Raw genomic sequence first — 17971 nt, 5'->3', positions numbered from 1 at the left:
AAGGATTCACCCCCAGCAAAGTTCTTTGAGGATAGGAATTTTATCTTGTTCATCATAATTCTCTCATTTAGCAGAGTGCCTGGGACAGTAGTTGCTCAGTAAATGTTGTTGGGTGTATGAATATGTTCCAAACCACACCATTCGATAATTATTTATTGTGAGTTTCTTGTGTATCGGCATTATTTAATAGTGATGAAGAGATAATACTACAGGACCAGCATTCAGGAAGCTGGAAGTCTAGTGGCAAAAGACAGGAAGAGCTGGCTAAAGTCAGTTGGAGAAATATAATCTTGAATTCACCTGCTATAGAATGTGTCTGTCACATGATTATTGTAGTTTTATTCCAGCAAATGATGTTAAATGGAAGGATTTATGATGGTTTTCTTTGATGTCCTTCTTTTGAACTCTTGCTTGCAGGAAGCTTTGGAATGATCTGGTACATGTTTTGGCTTTTGGTGTCTTACGAGAGTCCTGCAAAGCATCCTACTATTACAGATGAAGAACGTAGGTACATAGAAGAAAGCATTGGAGAGAGTGCAAATCTTTTAGGTGCAATGGAAGTAAGAACTTTATTATGGTGTATATTCCTATTCTTATTCTCCATCTCACCTCCCTTCGACCAACCAAACTATTTTGCAATTCCCTATTCAGCAAAACTAACTTGGTATCAATCATTATTGTTTCATTTACTCCATCCATATTCCCTGACTGACTTAGAAATGATTGCTACTTCCTTCATCTATAATTTCTTTTTTTTATTTATCTTAAGCATCTTCAGATTTTACCTAGATTACAGCTATGACTGTAAACCTAAGCAAGTTTTTAAGAACAGTTCTATATGGCCTATAATTTAAATAAATTCAGCCAATATTTGTTAATTTTAGATTACAGGAAATGCCAAATGCCCTAATACCATCATAAAAGGGCTATTTTTTGTTTATTGAATATTCCAAATTTAAATTTTATACATGCATATTTAGTTATATGTGGTTTAGGAAATACTAAAGCATTAGAATGCCAATAATAGATAGCTGACAAATATTCTCAATACAATTGATAAAATGTTACCATTTTTTGAGATTATTATCATGCAGATCAAGTATTATAAAGACAATGTTGTGAAGCCTTTTTCTGATTCTGATTTGATTTCTCAGACAGGATTTGCCTATGGAAAGAGAAATGCATTTCTATGTCAAAAATGCAGATATTTTAGTCCATATGACATTAACATATCACAAATAGTCATTAATAAGTAGCCATCTGATACCATAAAAAAGAAAAAGAACCTGGTAAGCAGAAGTAATGTATTCAGACAGTTTCAGTAATTCAGTACAAAATCAGTAACTCAATTTCCTTATGCTAAGAGTTGGCGGTACCACACACTGGCTAAGGAATCAATGCCCTTTATACATTAAGCTTCTCCTCTTTGTTTTCAAGGCTGCTCCTTCCATTCTAACTGTATTTTATTCCAGCTCTGATTCTCTACTTCATTTGTTAGAGAAGGCCTGTCTTTGCCATCTCGTCCTAGGTGAAAAGATCTGTCACCCATTGTTGCCGAGTGTTTCCTGGCCTTTAATCAATAAGAAAAATCCCACGCTGGTTATCATTCAGAAGTTAAACTTCCATACTTAAAAAAAAAAAAAAATGCTTACATTATAGTTGTTCCAGAAACTGAATAGACCGACATTAGAACTTTCCCCTTCCTGTTTCCTTCTGTAAATGGACTGATACTTTCTTTCTAATGGTGGCTACTCAAGAAACAACTGGTGGTGTGGGGATGGGGTGGGTGTTGGCAGTGTGCGCTGATGCCCACCAGCTGTAGCCACTGCCAGCAGAAGCTGAATATGACTGACCTATGGAGAGGTTAGAACTTAGCATCAATTTCTAGCCAAAAATAATCAGATCAGCCTATATCTTCGTTAGTTAAATATACTTATTTTATTTACCAGTTCTTGAGAGATTGTGTGTCTAGATCAGGCATAAACTTGAAAACAATCAGAAATTTAGTCTAAGTGAAAACCAGTTTCTGGAAATGACCCCCAAAAAGAACAGCCGCAGGTTGATAAAACAGCCTAGATAATCTCAAACTCCCTATTTTCTATACCTTACTGCTTTTCTAAACACAATACTTTACTTCTCACTGACATTGTATACCTTCCTGTAGCTTCAAAGTAAATTTTTAAAAATGAGATCAGGTGGGAACAGAACTTGTACTTTAGTTATTGGAAACTTTTTATTGTGAACAAATTCAATATACAGCAAAAGCAGCAAGAATAGTCACAGGAACACACATGTATCCACTGCATAGACACAGCAGTTGTTAACATCTTGCCTTATTTATTTCATTTTTCTTTTTGCTGAATGATATCAAAGTAAGTGAGGTATCATAACACTTTATCTATAAATACTTCACATGTATCTCTAGAAAAATAAGAATATTCTCCTTCACAATCCAAGTACTATCATCATATGTAACACAATTAAAATAATTTCCTAACATTATGTAATATCCAGATCATATTCCAATTTCTAATACCCAGTCCAAATTCTAATACTTAGTCTGTATTCATGTCTTTTGTGGCTATATGCTTTGAGTCTGGATCCAATTAAGTATCACACATTGTGGCTGACTGTAATGTCTCTTAAGTCTTTCTTTTTTCTCAAAAACAATTAATTAAATATAACACACATACAGAAAAATGCACAAATAATAAGCAAACAGCTTGCTGAATTTTTATAAACTAAACACACCTGTGAAGTAAACGGCTAGTTTAATAAGCAGAATGTTATCAGAATACCGTAACTCCTACAGCCCCCAACAATTTTTTAAGGTATAAAATTAGATACTTTTACGTTTGAGGAAGTGTTTTGTGACTTGAAGAATAAAGTTCTTAGTGGAGATGATCCTGGTATGAATAAAAGAAACACCTTCCTAGCGGGAAAAGGTTATTTACTTCTAATAATATTCTGAAGTTATTTATTATACAAATATAATACTATAATATAGATTCTTGTATTTGACCATTTTTATTTTCTATGAAATAAGTACATTCATGTGGTACCATTTTCCAAGAACACATTGAATTTTTTAAGGAAAAAATCTGCACTTTTTGAATCCATCTATAACACTGTCACTAGAAATTTTTATCTATGGCACCTATTATTCCCACTTAAGTTAGAAAATATTTACAATGGTCAGAATGGCTTTTTTTTGAATTTCAGAAATTCAAGACTCCATGGAGGAAATTTTTTACATCTATGCCAGTCTATGCAATAATTGTTGCAAACTTCTGCAGAAGCTGGACTTTTTATTTATTGCTTATTAGTCAGCCAGCATATTTTGAGGAAGTCTTTGGATTTGAAATCAGCAAGGTGGGTAAAAATTATCCTTATTCAACTAGTGCATTATTTTTGTATTTAAGTGAATATTAAGTTCCTTTGCCGAGAGTTTATCTTCTAAATTTCGTGAGTTATTCATTTATTCATTCAACAAATAACTTCTGGGAAACAAAGACTAAGAAGGTCTTTGAGTGTCTGCTGCATTCAGCTTCTGCTAGAAACTCCTCTTTATTGCTGGGACTACAGACAGAACAAACTTAGTCTCTGCCCTCATGCAACTTACATCTCAGTTGGGTAGCCAGCAGTGTAACCTTTTCCCTGTAAATAAACATAACTTTGTGTACATCTCAGGTCAGAGACAATGTAACAGTGAATGATCAAGTATTTTATTGAAATGGACTTGCATTTATATAATTACCAATCTAACTCTTCTTCACTGCTCTCAGAAATCCATCTGGCTAAAAGATTTGAGGACAGCAAAAAATATCTAAAAACATTCTTGTATGTTGTTTATCCAATATATTCATTTAGCATGCATTTGTTGAACATGATACATGAAGCTTTGTGTTAGATTCAGAAATAAAAACGTGGTTCCTATCCTCAAGAGTTCACAATCTGGTGGTGTAGACAAAAACAATAAGTTACCAGTTACAGCACAGCATGCTAAATGCTACAAACATTTATTCATAGCTATAAAAATATAACCATTTTGAGATTTCCTATAAGGATAAAATGTACATAAAATACTTCATATTTATATAAGGGTTTTAAATTTACAAGGTCCTTGCATATGCATGAACAACCTTGTTTGGTTGACCAGCTGGATAACTATCATCATTTCTATTGAACTGATGGGGAAACAGAAACTAGGGAAGGTATTTAAATTCCCTAAGGCCAAGCCTGTAATAAAGGACAGAATGAAGTTTAAGCCCAGATCCTCTGATTTATGGTTTCAAGTCCCTTTACTACGCCTTTCAAATTCAGGTAAACCATATATTTGTTTAAGCATTTAGCAAGTAATTGTTGAATGCCATCTCTATGCCAAGCACCTTGCTGAGTCCTGAATACACTTGTCTGTGCTGGCCATGGCCTTGCCATTTCTCTTCATGTCCTTACGTAAGTCCAGCTGGGCCCGCTATTCATATCATGTCTCTATTTGAAAGACTGTCTGAGGCCTGGAACTGCAGAAAACCTGAGTTTAGGAGTAGCTATTGTGAGAGCTCTTTTGTAGTCCCTGTTTCTAAGGAAACTGTTTCCTCCGTCCCTGAGAAGAACGGCTGCTGTAGACAGGGCTCTTCTCTCTGGAGCTGATCGAACATTGCGGGGTAGCCTTTGGGAGCTCTGAGAGGTGTTATACTTCTCAACAAAGGCTGCTGGAGGTGTGAGTCCATTTTCATAATCTAGGACAAGTATGACACGGAGAGGCTATTAATAAAGTCAGGTCTCATGGGGGAGAATGAAGAGCCAACTGATGTTAATGAAACTGTGCGATCATTCTGACCCTGTAGCTCCAATTAATTGAAAATTCTTCAGTAAAAGCAAGGATATTTTGCAAAAACTAAATATAATAACCAGATGGGTTGATTTGATTCACTTATTATATTTTTAACTAAAATTTTGGATAAATTCTACACACACAGATTGGCCTGAAGATTTTGATTATACTGGTAAAAAAAAAATAAATCTCTGACTTACCTGAAAAATGTGTAAAGGAAGTGATGGAGGGAATAGAGCATGGGCTTTGGGTCCAGGCTGACATGGCTCTGAGTCCAAGCTCTACAAGAAACTGTGGACGCATAACCCTGGGCCAGTTTTGGAACAATTGTCAGCCTCAACTTTCTACCCTATAAATAATGGTATAACCCCATCATACAGAAGTGCAGCAAAATTTAAATGAACTAAAATATTTACATGAAGGATGGCTCTCTCCAACCTTAGTTAAGTCGAGTGTCCTACAGACAAAACCACAAAGTATAATGGCTTAATCTTCATTATCTATCTATCTGTCTATCTATCTGTCTATCTATCTATCTATCTATCTATCTATCTATCTATCTATCTATCTATCTCAGGCTATGCTCATATATAACATTTTTTAGCCCCTTAAAAATGGCATAGCAAGGGAGGGCCAGTGCTTGGATTAACCAGCTTTGGGAGTTCAGATTACAGAGCCAGCCAAGTGACAGGAGACACTCATTCCTTTTGAGCTTCACATTTAATGGGGAGGAGAGTAGTGTTGAATGGCTGCTCTTCACTGAGTGGTAGACTGCCAGTCTCTGAACAGAATATGGAACAGATGGGGAGAGAGAAATGCAGACTGTGACCCAGAGAAGCAAAGAGGAGAGTGGGCCACGTCTGCTGACCTGGGGTTTCTATGAAGCTGAGCTCAGTTTTTGGACTCAGGTAGAATCTGGCTCAAAACCTGGTTCTGACAATCACTTAACCCTTCTGAGTCACAATTTCCTCATCAACACCATGGGAATAATAATATAAAAAGATTCCACTGGGAGTGAAAGAGAGAATTAAATAGCTTGGACATTTAAGCTATTTTAGAGTCATTTGCTATCTCGATTAATCATTACAACAACCCAAGTCCATGGTGCTAACAGCACACTATACACTATTGTAAAATAAAACAGAATCTTTGTCTACAAACTTTAATAATCTAATTGGAAAGACATATTTATACACAAATAAACATTTCTCTAGTACTTACCATTCGCCAGGACTTGTGCTTCAAAGTATACTTAGTAAAAACTTCCTTGTATGTTTATATTCAAAATTTACTATGTCCATGTATGTGGTAATACACAATTAAAATGCATTTTATTCATTCTTTCTGCCCCCATAATGCCCAGAGAACAGTACTTTGCACATAATTATTGATCAAAAAGTGTGTGTTGAATTAATGCTGGCAGCTTAGGTTTTGCATTGGGCCACTTAGCATGAAATTAGTACAGAAGCTATACACCACTTATGATGATGTGACCAAATATTGATAATTGACATAGAAAATGCCTGAAACTGAAGAAGTGATCTGCATTTTCTGGGCTTTTAATCTGTAGAACCTAAATACAAAACTAATATGAGATAGATATTTAAAATGCAATTGAGGGTTTTAGCCTTATTATGAATTAAAAAATGAATTTTAAAGGAGAGCCCCTTCAAGGTCTGTCAAATGTATTTCTCCTCTCTCTGGCTCTCTCTGTCTTTGCCTCCATCTCTGTCTTTGTCTCCCCCTTTCTTGCTAATGATGAATTTTGGCAAACATATTTAAGAATATAAAATAGGCACATAAATGTGAATCACTCTGCGTTAAGATTCATGATAATTTATTCATAAACTCAAAATTTACTGACTCATAACACAGAAAAAAAGTATTCTCTTCTAGAAGAGAAAAAAGGGATCAAAGTAAATTTACTTAGCTTTTCTCGTTTATTCTGTGGAAGTTATTGCTTATTCTAGGAATGAGTAAGTGGTCATTTGGAGACAGTATTTTTTCCCTCCTTTGTCTGTAAAGAGTTTATGACGCACTCAAAAAACCAAGACCATTAAATTGCTCACATTCCTTAAGGTCATGTGTACTTCCCCCTTGTTTTTCATCAGGTTGGCATGCTGTCTGCTGTGCCACACCTAGTGATGACAATTATTGTGCCTATTGGAGGGCAGATTGCAGATTTTCTAAGAAGCAAGCAAATTCTTTCAACTACTACAGTAAGAAAGATCATGAATTGTGGTGGTAAGTATGTAAGTGATGTTAAGGACATGTTTTTAGTTCACGAAGTTCTGATCTACATGCATGAGTAACTTGTTCTCTGCATATCAAATATGAAGTTAAATTTGTGCCTCCATTCTTCATTTATAATCATTTTCCCATGCTACTTCAAATTTTCATGACTCCTAATTTTAAATAGCTGCATTACTAACTTGAATCTTCTCACCATTGAAACTTAAGGTTGTTTTCAACGTTTTTGTTAAAACACAAGGAAGGCTTCAGTAGTCTCTGTGCATAAATTATTACTGTTGTTATTATTTTTAAGATAGACTTTCTGCGGTGGTTTCCTGGGTCAAATAAGCAGGAAGCATGAGCATTTTTAGCAGTTTTGGCTCATTGGAAAAATTAATGCAAATTTCTGAAGTATTTCCATGTGTTTGTTTCTGAAGGTTTTGGCATGGAAGCAACACTGCTTCTGGTGGTCGGCTATTCTCATACTAGAGGAGTAGCTATCTCGTTCCTGGTTCTTGCGGTGGGATTCAGCGGATTTGCTATTTCTGGTAAGATATATATATTTTTTGTTTGTACTTGTAACATCTTGATTTTTTTCTGGTGATAAAAAAGATATATATTCTACTTTCCTCTTTAATATTCTGATTGTTGAGAAAGTTTACTCAGCATATTTCTACTAGAAAATAAAAATAATAGAACATTTAGAAATCATTATTTAGAGTTTTTACTCCTCGGTTTTCCCTGCTTACTCTTACTTTTGTTTGTCTGTTTGTTAAGAGAACATCTCCTTCTCTCTGTGGAGTGATCATCACATATTAAGGGTTGGATAAGAAATCATGCCTCATTCCATTCCCATTATAGCCCTGAGCTGAGTTATCAAAAAGTAGTTATTAAGCACATGCTGTGTACTTAGCATCTTTTAAGGAGGGAGGTGAGTGTGGGAGAGGAGATTCTACAGTCACCTACTTCTAAGAGGTTTAGGATTCTCTGAGTCAAAGCTTACGCGTGTATTTCAGGTTTCAACGTTAACCACTTGGATATTGCTCCAAGATATGCCAGTATCTTAATGGGCATTTCAAATGGTGTTGGCACGTTGTCAGGAATGGTTTGCCCTATCATTGTTGGTGCAATGACAAAAAATAAGGTAAGATGGAGCAAAAGAGATGATCAGTTGTAGAAGATTTTCTCTCATGGTTGGGAAAAGCATTAGTATGTTCTCTTTGGCGTTCTCTTTGTGGTCCAGTCACCATATCTCTGAGTAGGGGAGATAATTGAGGCTCAGAAGAACGTCTCTAAGAACTCTGAGGGAGCCCTCTTCTCCAAACAATAAGCGATATTCTTTCCAACACCTTTTAATATTCCTGATATCCCTGGTGTGGCAAAAGAACAACAAACCCTTTTGCTCCCAGCTTACTGGAATAGGCAAGCAGAAGTCTTCTGAGCCCGATTTATAAACTTCAGGTCAGACTTCTCTGTGGTTAATGATGGAAGAATATTATTATTAGCTGTTTGTCCATAAAAATTATGATTTACCAAAAAGAAATAAATAAAAGAAGTGTGAGAAAAAAATAAGTAAATCATTGGAAATTGAATGTGAGATTATGAATATTTTAAAAATTAGCATACCATAGATATATTTGGAGTCTTGGTTCAGGACTTAAAATTTAAAAATTTTTAAATAATGAAAGTCATAGTACTGGAGAAAGTATCTACCACAGTGTTTGCTTTGTATAATCAGAACAGGGGTTTCCCCTGAAGATAATGCTTTATGAAAAGCTCGATGGTGGGGCATTCAGAGAAGATGTTAGGCTTTTCAAACATGGGGAGTTTATTCTCACAATGCCACTTTTTGTCACTGCAGTCACGTGAAGAGTGGCAGTATGTCTTCCTGATCGCTGCCCTAGTCCACTACGGTGGAGTTATATTTTATGCAATATTTGCCTCAGGAGAGAAGCAACCCTGGGCAGACCCTGAGGAGACAAGTGAAGAAAAATGTGGATTTATCCACGAAGATGAGCTCGATGAGGAAACAGGGGACATTACTCAAAATTATATAAATTATGGCACCACCAAGTCTTATGGTGCCACAACACAGGCCAATGGAGGTTGGCCCAATGGTTGGGAAAAGAAAGAGGAATTTGTACAAGAAGAAGTACAAGACTCATACACCTATAAGGACCGAGATGATTATTCATAACAAAGCTAATTGCTGGATTTATTTTTAGTGTTTGTGATTAAATTAATTGTGATTGCACAAAAATTTAAAAAAATGTGATGTAAACATATCAACCAAGCAAGTCTTGCTGTAAAAATGAAATCAAAACAAGCTCACGAAGTTACCATCAAGTGCAATCTGTAGAAGTTGTGAAATCCCATCATTTCCATTCAGGTCATCCATTCTTGCGTTTGTGATTTAATGGTTGACTGGTCAAAATTGTAGAAGCGAGTAGTTACTCATTGGATTCATCTGAACTCAAACTCATCACCATTTAACAAAGCACAACTAAAACAGTTGGCACATCCCATCCTACAAAGGTTAGGAAGCCAAAGCTACTTGATCATGCAAAATGCACTTATATATTTGTTACACTGTATTGCAAGATATCATGCAGAAGTCCTGTTAAAAAAACATGTTGGCTGCATTAGTTGTTGGCAACATTTATTGAGTGTAAACCATGGAGTTGGGATATCTCTCAATTGGAGAAGAATATTGTAGGCTAGCAACTAGCAAGGTGTACTAAATAATTATTGTTATTACATAATGTGGAATATTTTGTTGGTTCTCAAAAGGAATATCTTGCTGTGTTTTATATGAAATGCTTGGACACAAACACTTATATATGTGAAAGACAACTTGTAAAGGGAGGGGTATGCTTCACGTTCTTCCATTCATGTACCTAACAGTATAAAACACTTCACATTTCAATAAAATCTGACTTTTCATGTAGCATATCACATAACTTTTTTGCAAAAAATATAAAAAAGAAATAGACTTCAATGTATTTTTTATTACAACTTTGTACTGGTTGTAACTTGCATTAGACAAAAAAAGATGCACACACTGTAAAGAATCTAATAAGAAATTTACTGTGGAGATATAGCCCTTAAAATGCAATATTAACAACAAAAGAAATAGAAAATGATTTAGTGATCCTTCTTCCTTAATAATTAAATACTATATGAAACTTGTGCCACAGAGCTATATATAATATGAAAAGATAAACTTAATAGAGATATTGTAAGTAGACAATTTTATTATTTAAAGTCCCATTTAAAAGATATTTGTCTTAAATATAGAGGACACTAAATGATATTAAAATTATATCTATATATATCTGTATATCTTATACATATCCATACACAGAAACACAATAAACAGTCTTCACAAGAAACCAAAAATAGCATACACCTAATGTTGGGTTAGGGGATTGCAATTTCTACTTTCCTAGAGTCATAGAATTTTAGATAGGGCAAAGGCATTTTGCTTGTCATTTCTTAATATAACTCAAAAGGAATTGCAACATTTGTGTACCAAGCAATAAGTGCAATGCATAAAATCTCCTGTCTGTATATTAACATCTTTTTGCTTGTGGTAGCTGTTTGAGTGGTTGGAATGATTTTTTTTCTTTTAAAAAAGTAAACATCAGACCTCTTTATAATGTTCTAAAATGATAATAATGCGTTTCCCAATTCAACTCAAAATATTATTGGTGTATTTCATTGTCTCTTCTGGATATTTGATCTCTTCATTGTATCGTGCTAGTGACTGGAGGCCCTGCTACTGCAAATACAAACATAAAGTTTGTTTTAAAAATGCAGACCATTCCTGACCTTAAGGAAATAAAAGTATCTTTTGCTTTGTGTCTCAGAGTGATGTAATGTGATCATAGCTTTTGCTGTGTTGAATGAAAAGATGTGGACTATCATTTTGTTGCTGCAAAAAAAAGTGTTAATAAAATGCTCTATTTATCCTTTTGCAAAAAAACAATACATTAATTTGGGTTTATTTCATTTAGTTTGTGGCTTTCACGTGAATTTAGCGTGTGTGTGCTCCAAAGATGCCAAATCTAGGCTCAAGGATAACAGCCTTTTTAGACACCTGAGATGTAATGGAAGAAAATGGCGTTCTTTAGATTGTGCGGGATGTGGTTTCATAGAGAGAGTTTTATATCAAGAAGTAGATCTCTCAGTCAAACTCTATCTTTCAGTGACAGTATTCTCACAACTTCTGCTAAGCTTAAAGAAAAATTTAGGAAAAAACTCAAAGCTTGTCAGGTCAATGATACTATCTAATTTTGATTGCACACACCTACCTTATGCTGAGCACTGCCCTAATCATTTCTCATGTCACTCCACAATGACCCTCCAGAGTAGGTAGTCTTTTTAGTCTCAGATTGCAAATGAAGAAACTGAGGCTCAGAAAAGTTAAATAATTTTCCCAAGGTAAAATAGAGAATGACATTATAGTATAATGTGGTAGCCAAACCAGCGAGCAGTGAGCAAGATTTATCAAGGCAGCCAATTGAATGTCTGTGTCACTGGAAAGGTGATCACGTAGCTCAGATTCCCTACTTCACAGAGATGTGTAGAAGGGAGAGACCACAACTCTACAGCACTGGACTCTGAGACTCATATAACTTGACTGCTCAAAGGGACTTCTGCAATGATTTAGTTGACACCCCTTATTGAACAAATGAGGACCCTGAAGATCAATAAGGGAAGCTGGCTTGATCAAGAGGACACAGAGGATATTATGGATTTGGAAAGAAGTTGTTATGATTAGCTGTACTTTTGTTTTTATTTTCTTTTTAACCAGGTTTTTATTTAAGGAATTAATTAAAGAATATTTATTTCTTCAACCATTACTCCATACCCACCACTCACATAACCTCAGAGTGTGTCTGGGGCGGGGGGAGGGAGGTGAGAGAATATCTTTTCTCGTCCGGCAGTCCTCTGCATAGAGAAACAATGGCCAGAGATCCAGCCCAGTCCTTGAGGAAGCTCACATGCCATCTTTGCATAACTTGATGGCAGCAATGAAAATGTCTTGAATCTAACACCATATAATGTCCCCAATTCCATAACAGAAAAGTTTACAGTTCCTGTAAGAAAACTGTTCCAAGGATGTCTCCAAATATTACCACTGGCCACACTCATTTTCTCTTATCTCAATTATGCATCTTCCCCTTCCCCTCTTCATCCTCCCTTTTTCCTCACTTCCTTCCTCATGCCAGTGCCCACCCCCATCTGGATTGTTATACGTATCTAGTATTTTGCAATTTGCAAAATGCTTTTCCATGCATTACCGCATTTTGTCCACACATCTGCCTTGTAAAGTTGAAAGGCCACATATCAATACTAGTATTTCTAGTTTTCAAGTAAGGGGACCAGGTCTAAGAGGGTGTAATTAACTTCCTACAGATTCCCCAGGCAGAGTTACAACAAGAACACAGACTCTCTGGCCACAGCAAGAGAGTAATTTATTTTTACTTTTAAATGGCTTTACTACTCCTATGATTATAAATGTAGTATGAGGGAAAGGAGGGGAGCTTCATTAGGTAAAGACTGGTATTAAAAACAGTGAAAATAAAGGTAATCAACAATCTTGCTATCCAGAGACAAGCACGGTTAACACATCTAGAATCTTTTTTATGAAAACCACACAGAAAACTCACATCCTATACCTTGTAATTTGCAAATTTGAAGTCATACTTGATTGCTGTTGCAGACCACTTTTTCCATTTAACAGTATAGCACGTGTATTTTCCTATTTGAATAATAGAATCCTACAGTCTGATATTCTATTACATAACATGAGCTATATTTAAACTGTTTATTTATCCAATATCTTATTTACGAACACTTCATCTTCTCACCCTTTTCCCTTTATCTTTCTGCTTGCGTGCATGTTTTTGGGAAATGCGAAGTCACATGAACACACCTTTAACCTCTATAACTATGATGGATATTTAAGTTACTATCTGTAGTTTATTATTCCTGTGTTTGTCTACAGAGAGTACTACCGGCAATTGGCTTTTCTGGGGTTCCTTTATTAATTCACTTATTCACTCAGTAAGTGTTTATGAAGCCCCGACACTATGGGAGTCACTGGGGATACAGTGGTGAGAAAACAGACCCAGTCCCTGCTCTCCTGGACCCTCAAGTCCAGTCCCCTCCCAGAGGCGTCTGCAGCATGCCCAGTTGGGCCACACAGATGTGACGGAGAGAAGAGGCTCTTGGACACAGGGTCCTCACTAATCTCCCCAAGAAAGGATTTTTCTTAATCCCCAAAATGCCCAAAGTTGCAAGTTCGGCAGTGTTCAAGGTGTTCCCATGTCAATTTTTTTTTTTTTAGTTTCAGATGAGGAAGGTTTGCTCAGCCTCAGAGGTCCCCCCGCTGCAGGGTGTCCAGGCCGTGGGGGGAGATCAGCGTCAACTCTCTCCAGCGCCTACATCTCTGCGCAGGGGAGATGGGCGGGCCGAACCGCTTGAGCGCGTTCTCCAGTTCTCCTCCGTATTTCTCTTTGTGTTTCTGCTCTGGGTTTCTAATGACCTATACATTTTCTCCTTCCATTTTTTTGCTTCATCTACATACTGCCTCCCTCCGTTTTAACCACAAATAGTAGCTCTTGAGATTTAATTCTTACCGTAGTGATATAATTAGCAGGGTTGCTTTTTTTTCTCTCCATCCTCATGCAAGACCTCAAACCTGAATTTTCATTCAGCAACCGTCAAAAATACTTTGTGAAGGTTACTATACACTATTCAGTCCCTTAAAAGGCTCAAGCTTCTCCGAGCTTTGCCCTGAATGTAGCCAGACCCCTAAAAGCTGCCTAATCTGGATGTATTACCCTGTCCCTGCTCCAAATTCTGCAGCTTTTACTGAATGAAACGGTCCACTGTCACCAAGAGCAAGCAAAATGAAGAAACCTCTCCAGTTTTGTTAAACCACGTTTGAAGACATGTTTTATTACTTGGCTCGATATGCAGTCGATAGATCCCTGCATTTCTGAGAATGTGAGGGGTGCTTTTCCCGATGCGTTAACGCACAGTCAACAACTAGACGTGAAAGGACCCGGGCGCACCCTGTCGCGTTCTCAAGAACGTTAGAGACACACTTTTTGGCTCAATTTCTGTATTTCTCCTCCTACCTCATTTTCATATAGAGTCTGTTTTTCTCTATTTGTTTGTTTAGGTGTTATTTACCTTTGATTTTATTTTAGAGGAGAAAGTGAATGAGGGATCCAATAATAGTAATGACAGGAATCATTTATATAGAGCTTAGGAAATGCCAGGCACTGTTCTCAGGGTTTTATATATATATTAACTCATTTAATCTTCACTATAACCCTCTGTGGTAGATACTATAGTTAACTTCATTTTATAAATGAGGGAACTTAGGCCCAGAGAAGTTAAGTAACTTTTCCAAGGTCATCCAGTTAATGGAGTCAGGTTAGAAGGCAAACACAAGGCGTCTGGCCTCAGACACTGTGCTCTTCAACACTACAGTCCGCAGCCTCTAAATCGCTGTGTGACTTTGGGAAGTTACTTAATTTCTCTGAGGCTCAGTTTTTTCATCTATGATATATCACCACAACACTTAATTTGTAGCTAGTTTTGTGATTAAATCAAATAACATGTAAAGTGTTTAGCATGATATCCTGCACATTAGTGTTTCACAGATGTTACCTCCCTCTCCTCTGTCCCCATAATGCTAAGTATGTGTAAAGCATTAACTCTTCAAGTATAACTTCAATGTCAGATTCATCAAATGGGCCATTTTGGAAACTATCTTGAGACATTTATATTTTTACAGTAACTAAATTACTCAGGTTGGTTACCTAAATTATTTTTCCACTTAAATTTTGTAAATTTTATGTGACACAAAACCAGTGCAGAACAAAAGGGACTATAGGATGCTATCTACGTAAAATATAATACATATATTTATAAAAATATAAGAAACTATATACTGTGTAGTCAGAAGGTAAAGACATGGATTGGAAGCATACACACAAAAGTTTTCATGGTGGTGCACCTGGAGAGGAGGGAAGAGAATGGACTTGGGAAAAGCATAAAAGAAATTCCAAATTTGTCTTTTTTTGATTTGAAAGAAGATCTGAAGCAAATATGAGAAAATATCAATATTTGTTTATTCTGGGAATTCATAGATAGCTTTTTATTATATTTTTCATGGTACTTTCAGTATTGTAAAATACAAAACCAAGCAAAGCAGATAAGATATTCTCCCCAGAGAACACGAGTCTTACTCCTCTCCAGTTTTTTTTTTTTTTGTTAATCTCTGGGCTGCCAATGAAGATATTCTTATGATCTTCAAGAGCATTTGACAGTTTTCTGAAGCCATAGAATTTAATGCAACAGCTTTGGGAGAATGTTTTTATTTTATAAAGTCAAGGCAAAGGTAGAATTATACACATTTATGAACAGGTTTATGAATCCAAATGAAGTTCTTCTGCACAAAGCCAACAAAAGTGTGCATGAGAATAAATGTCACAGATGAAAGCCATCTTTCTGACAGATCTCATCAGAGTCTATTGAACTGCTTCTCGAGATTAAAAAAAAGGGGGTATGGAGGTACACGTCTATCTCCGTGAATGCAGAGTGAACATTAGTGTGTCACCATTAGTCTAAAGGCATGTTAACTGTCTCAATTCCAGTTGCAACAAGACAGCAGAAAAAAGCAGTATTGTTTGGGTTCAAACCCTAAACCTGCCACTGCCCCTTTATATAATCCAATGCAAGTCATGTCAGCCCTCTGAGCTGTAGCTTCCCCATCTGGAAAATAAAGGAAATGGTTAGCCTCGATGGTTTCTAAAGATCCTCCCAGCTCTGAAGCTCTGAAATTTTCTGACTTTATTCTCACTGACAAATTCCTGAGTTCCTCGTCACCTTGAAGAAGTACTATAATTATTCTCAGAATCACATTAAATATAGGACTAAATGTTTACTTTCTGCCTACGTTCCTATTGCCTTTTTTTTTTTTTAGTTAGCTACCCATCTTGATAGTTGACAGGATGGACACTACTGGAGGCTTCGTTCATCCTGATGGCCTTCTTTCCATGATGCTCCTTTCTTCTTGACTCTTCTGGAAGACCTCTGGATTTCGGAATTCCCTAAAACTGTTTACCAAATTAACACCCTACAGTGGGTTGGAATACTTGTGTGAAAAACACGAGTCGAAGCTCTGATAACAGGTCACATTCAACTTTCACTAGTTTAACATCTTTTAGAGCCCTGGCACTGGAAAGGATGAAAATGCATGTTCAGCCCCCTTCATTTTATCGATGGGGAAGCTGCAGCTAGAAAAGTGAAGTGACTGGCCACAGTCTACCCAACGAATCAGGGCAGAGGGGAACCTGGAGGCTACATCTTGGGATTCACAACAGTGCTTTTGAGATAAAGAACCATTCTTTCTTTCAGTAAGTGAGGCAGTTTGTCAAGTAATAAATATTTATTGAGAATGTATTATGTGGCAGGTACTAGGAATACAGTGGAGAAAAGGACTAAATGGATCCTGCCTTCATAGAACTCTTGATGCAGTGCGGGTGACAGACAGTAAACAAATGAACAGAAAAGTCAATTACAATTGTGATAGACGCTATGAAAGAGAAGGATAGGTGCTTTGAGAAGTTCAGACGGGGAACATGACCTAGTCTAAGGGCTGAAGAAAATTTTCTCAAGGATTTGACGCATCACATGAGACCTCAAGGTGAGTATGTGTTAGCCTGGCAGAGCATGACGGGAAGAGAGTTTCAGAAAGAGGAAGTGGTATGTTCAGAGACCCCCAGGGAGGAAAGAACTCGGTAAGTATTTTAGTGTTAGCACTACCAAGAGTTAATAAGTACACATAGAGAACAAGTGGGATTTAGTATATAGAAGTGCCAATCAGCTAAGCTCAAATCTATCATACTAAAACATTTTTTCAAGAGCTATTTGCCCATCATTACTTCATGCAGTATCTGTTAAGTTAAGTATTACTGCACTATGGGATACAAAAATGAATTAAGTATGGTCTCTGCTTTTGAGAAGCTCATGGTTTAGAGGAGAAGAAGGATATAAATAGAAATAGATATAGAATGTTATCAGAGCAAATAAAGGAGGACTTCGTGTATATAGAATCTCTCATTTGGGCAGCAAATCCTGCACATCAACAGATATTCACAATCATTCCTTATGTAAATATATCACTTAAAGTCTCCTGAACACTTTTGCATATAATTTATCACAATTTGCAATTAGAGATTTCTTTGTTTTTTTAGAACTTTAACACATTCCTCCCACTAAACCGTAAATGCCATGAGGCATATCTTTTGTTCTCTATACTATATCCAAGGCCTAAAGTATATTAGGAACTCAACAAATACTTAATGAATGCATGGTCATATTCAATATGCACAGAAAATTGTAGAGTTAGGCAGAATGATATTATCCTATCCATTAAATTAATTCTTCTTGTCAGAAGGGAAGTCAGAGAAAGATACAGAGAAGACAGAGAACTGTACTTTGAAAGTGGAGTAGATGTTTGTCTACCTTATAAGTGGAGAAAAGGCACAGAGGCAGAGGCCACACCATTAGCAGGTCATAGAGGTGTATCTACCATGGTATGTTTGGAGGAGAAAGTGTGGTTGGATTATCAAGCGTGCTTAGGAGCAGATAGGAGGGGGATAGGACGATTAACCTGGTTATGCAGTGCCTTGGATGTAAGATTAAGGTGTTCAGATGTCATCTTGTAGTTGAAGGAGTTTGAAGTGGGGCCTGAGATGCTCAGATCTCTCTTGCAGAATGTTGCACAGGTGTGGGGAGAGACGGGAAGCAGTTTCTCTACAAGAGTGCCAAGGAAGACATGGAGGGGAGATGGTGTGCCCTGGGGGTCGTGGTGTCTTT

The 17971-nt window shown here is 36.6% G+C and overlaps 1 protein-coding gene across 1 annotated transcript in view; it reads left to right on the top strand.

Annotated features, from left to right (window-relative positions):
* SLC17A6 (solute carrier family 17 member 6) overlaps positions 1-11023 on the top strand; it is a 36255-nt gene extending 25232 nt beyond the window's left edge. The window contains exons 10-15 of the mRNA XM_087433965.1: positions 418-560; positions 3223-3372; positions 6946-7078; positions 7504-7614; positions 8083-8210; positions 8928-11023. Coding sequence (XP_087290091.1) covers positions 418-560; positions 3223-3372; positions 6946-7078; positions 7504-7614; positions 8083-8210; positions 8928-9263 — 1001 coding nt within the window. The 3' untranslated portion in view covers positions 9264-11023. The remainder of the gene's footprint in view (positions 1-417; positions 561-3222; positions 3373-6945; positions 7079-7503; positions 7615-8082; positions 8211-8927) is intronic.
* Positions 11024-17971: the final 6948 nt, after the last annotated feature.

Source organism: Ceratotherium simum, chromosome 7, assembly GCF_057802395.1.
Source record: "Ceratotherium simum simum isolate JZ-2026a chromosome 7, ASM5780239v1, whole genome shotgun sequence".
NCBI lineage: Eukaryota > Metazoa > Chordata > Mammalia > Perissodactyla > Rhinocerotidae > Ceratotherium > Ceratotherium simum.
Note: the sequence above shows the minus strand (reverse complement) of the source record. Positions and strands in the feature narration are given on the sequence as shown.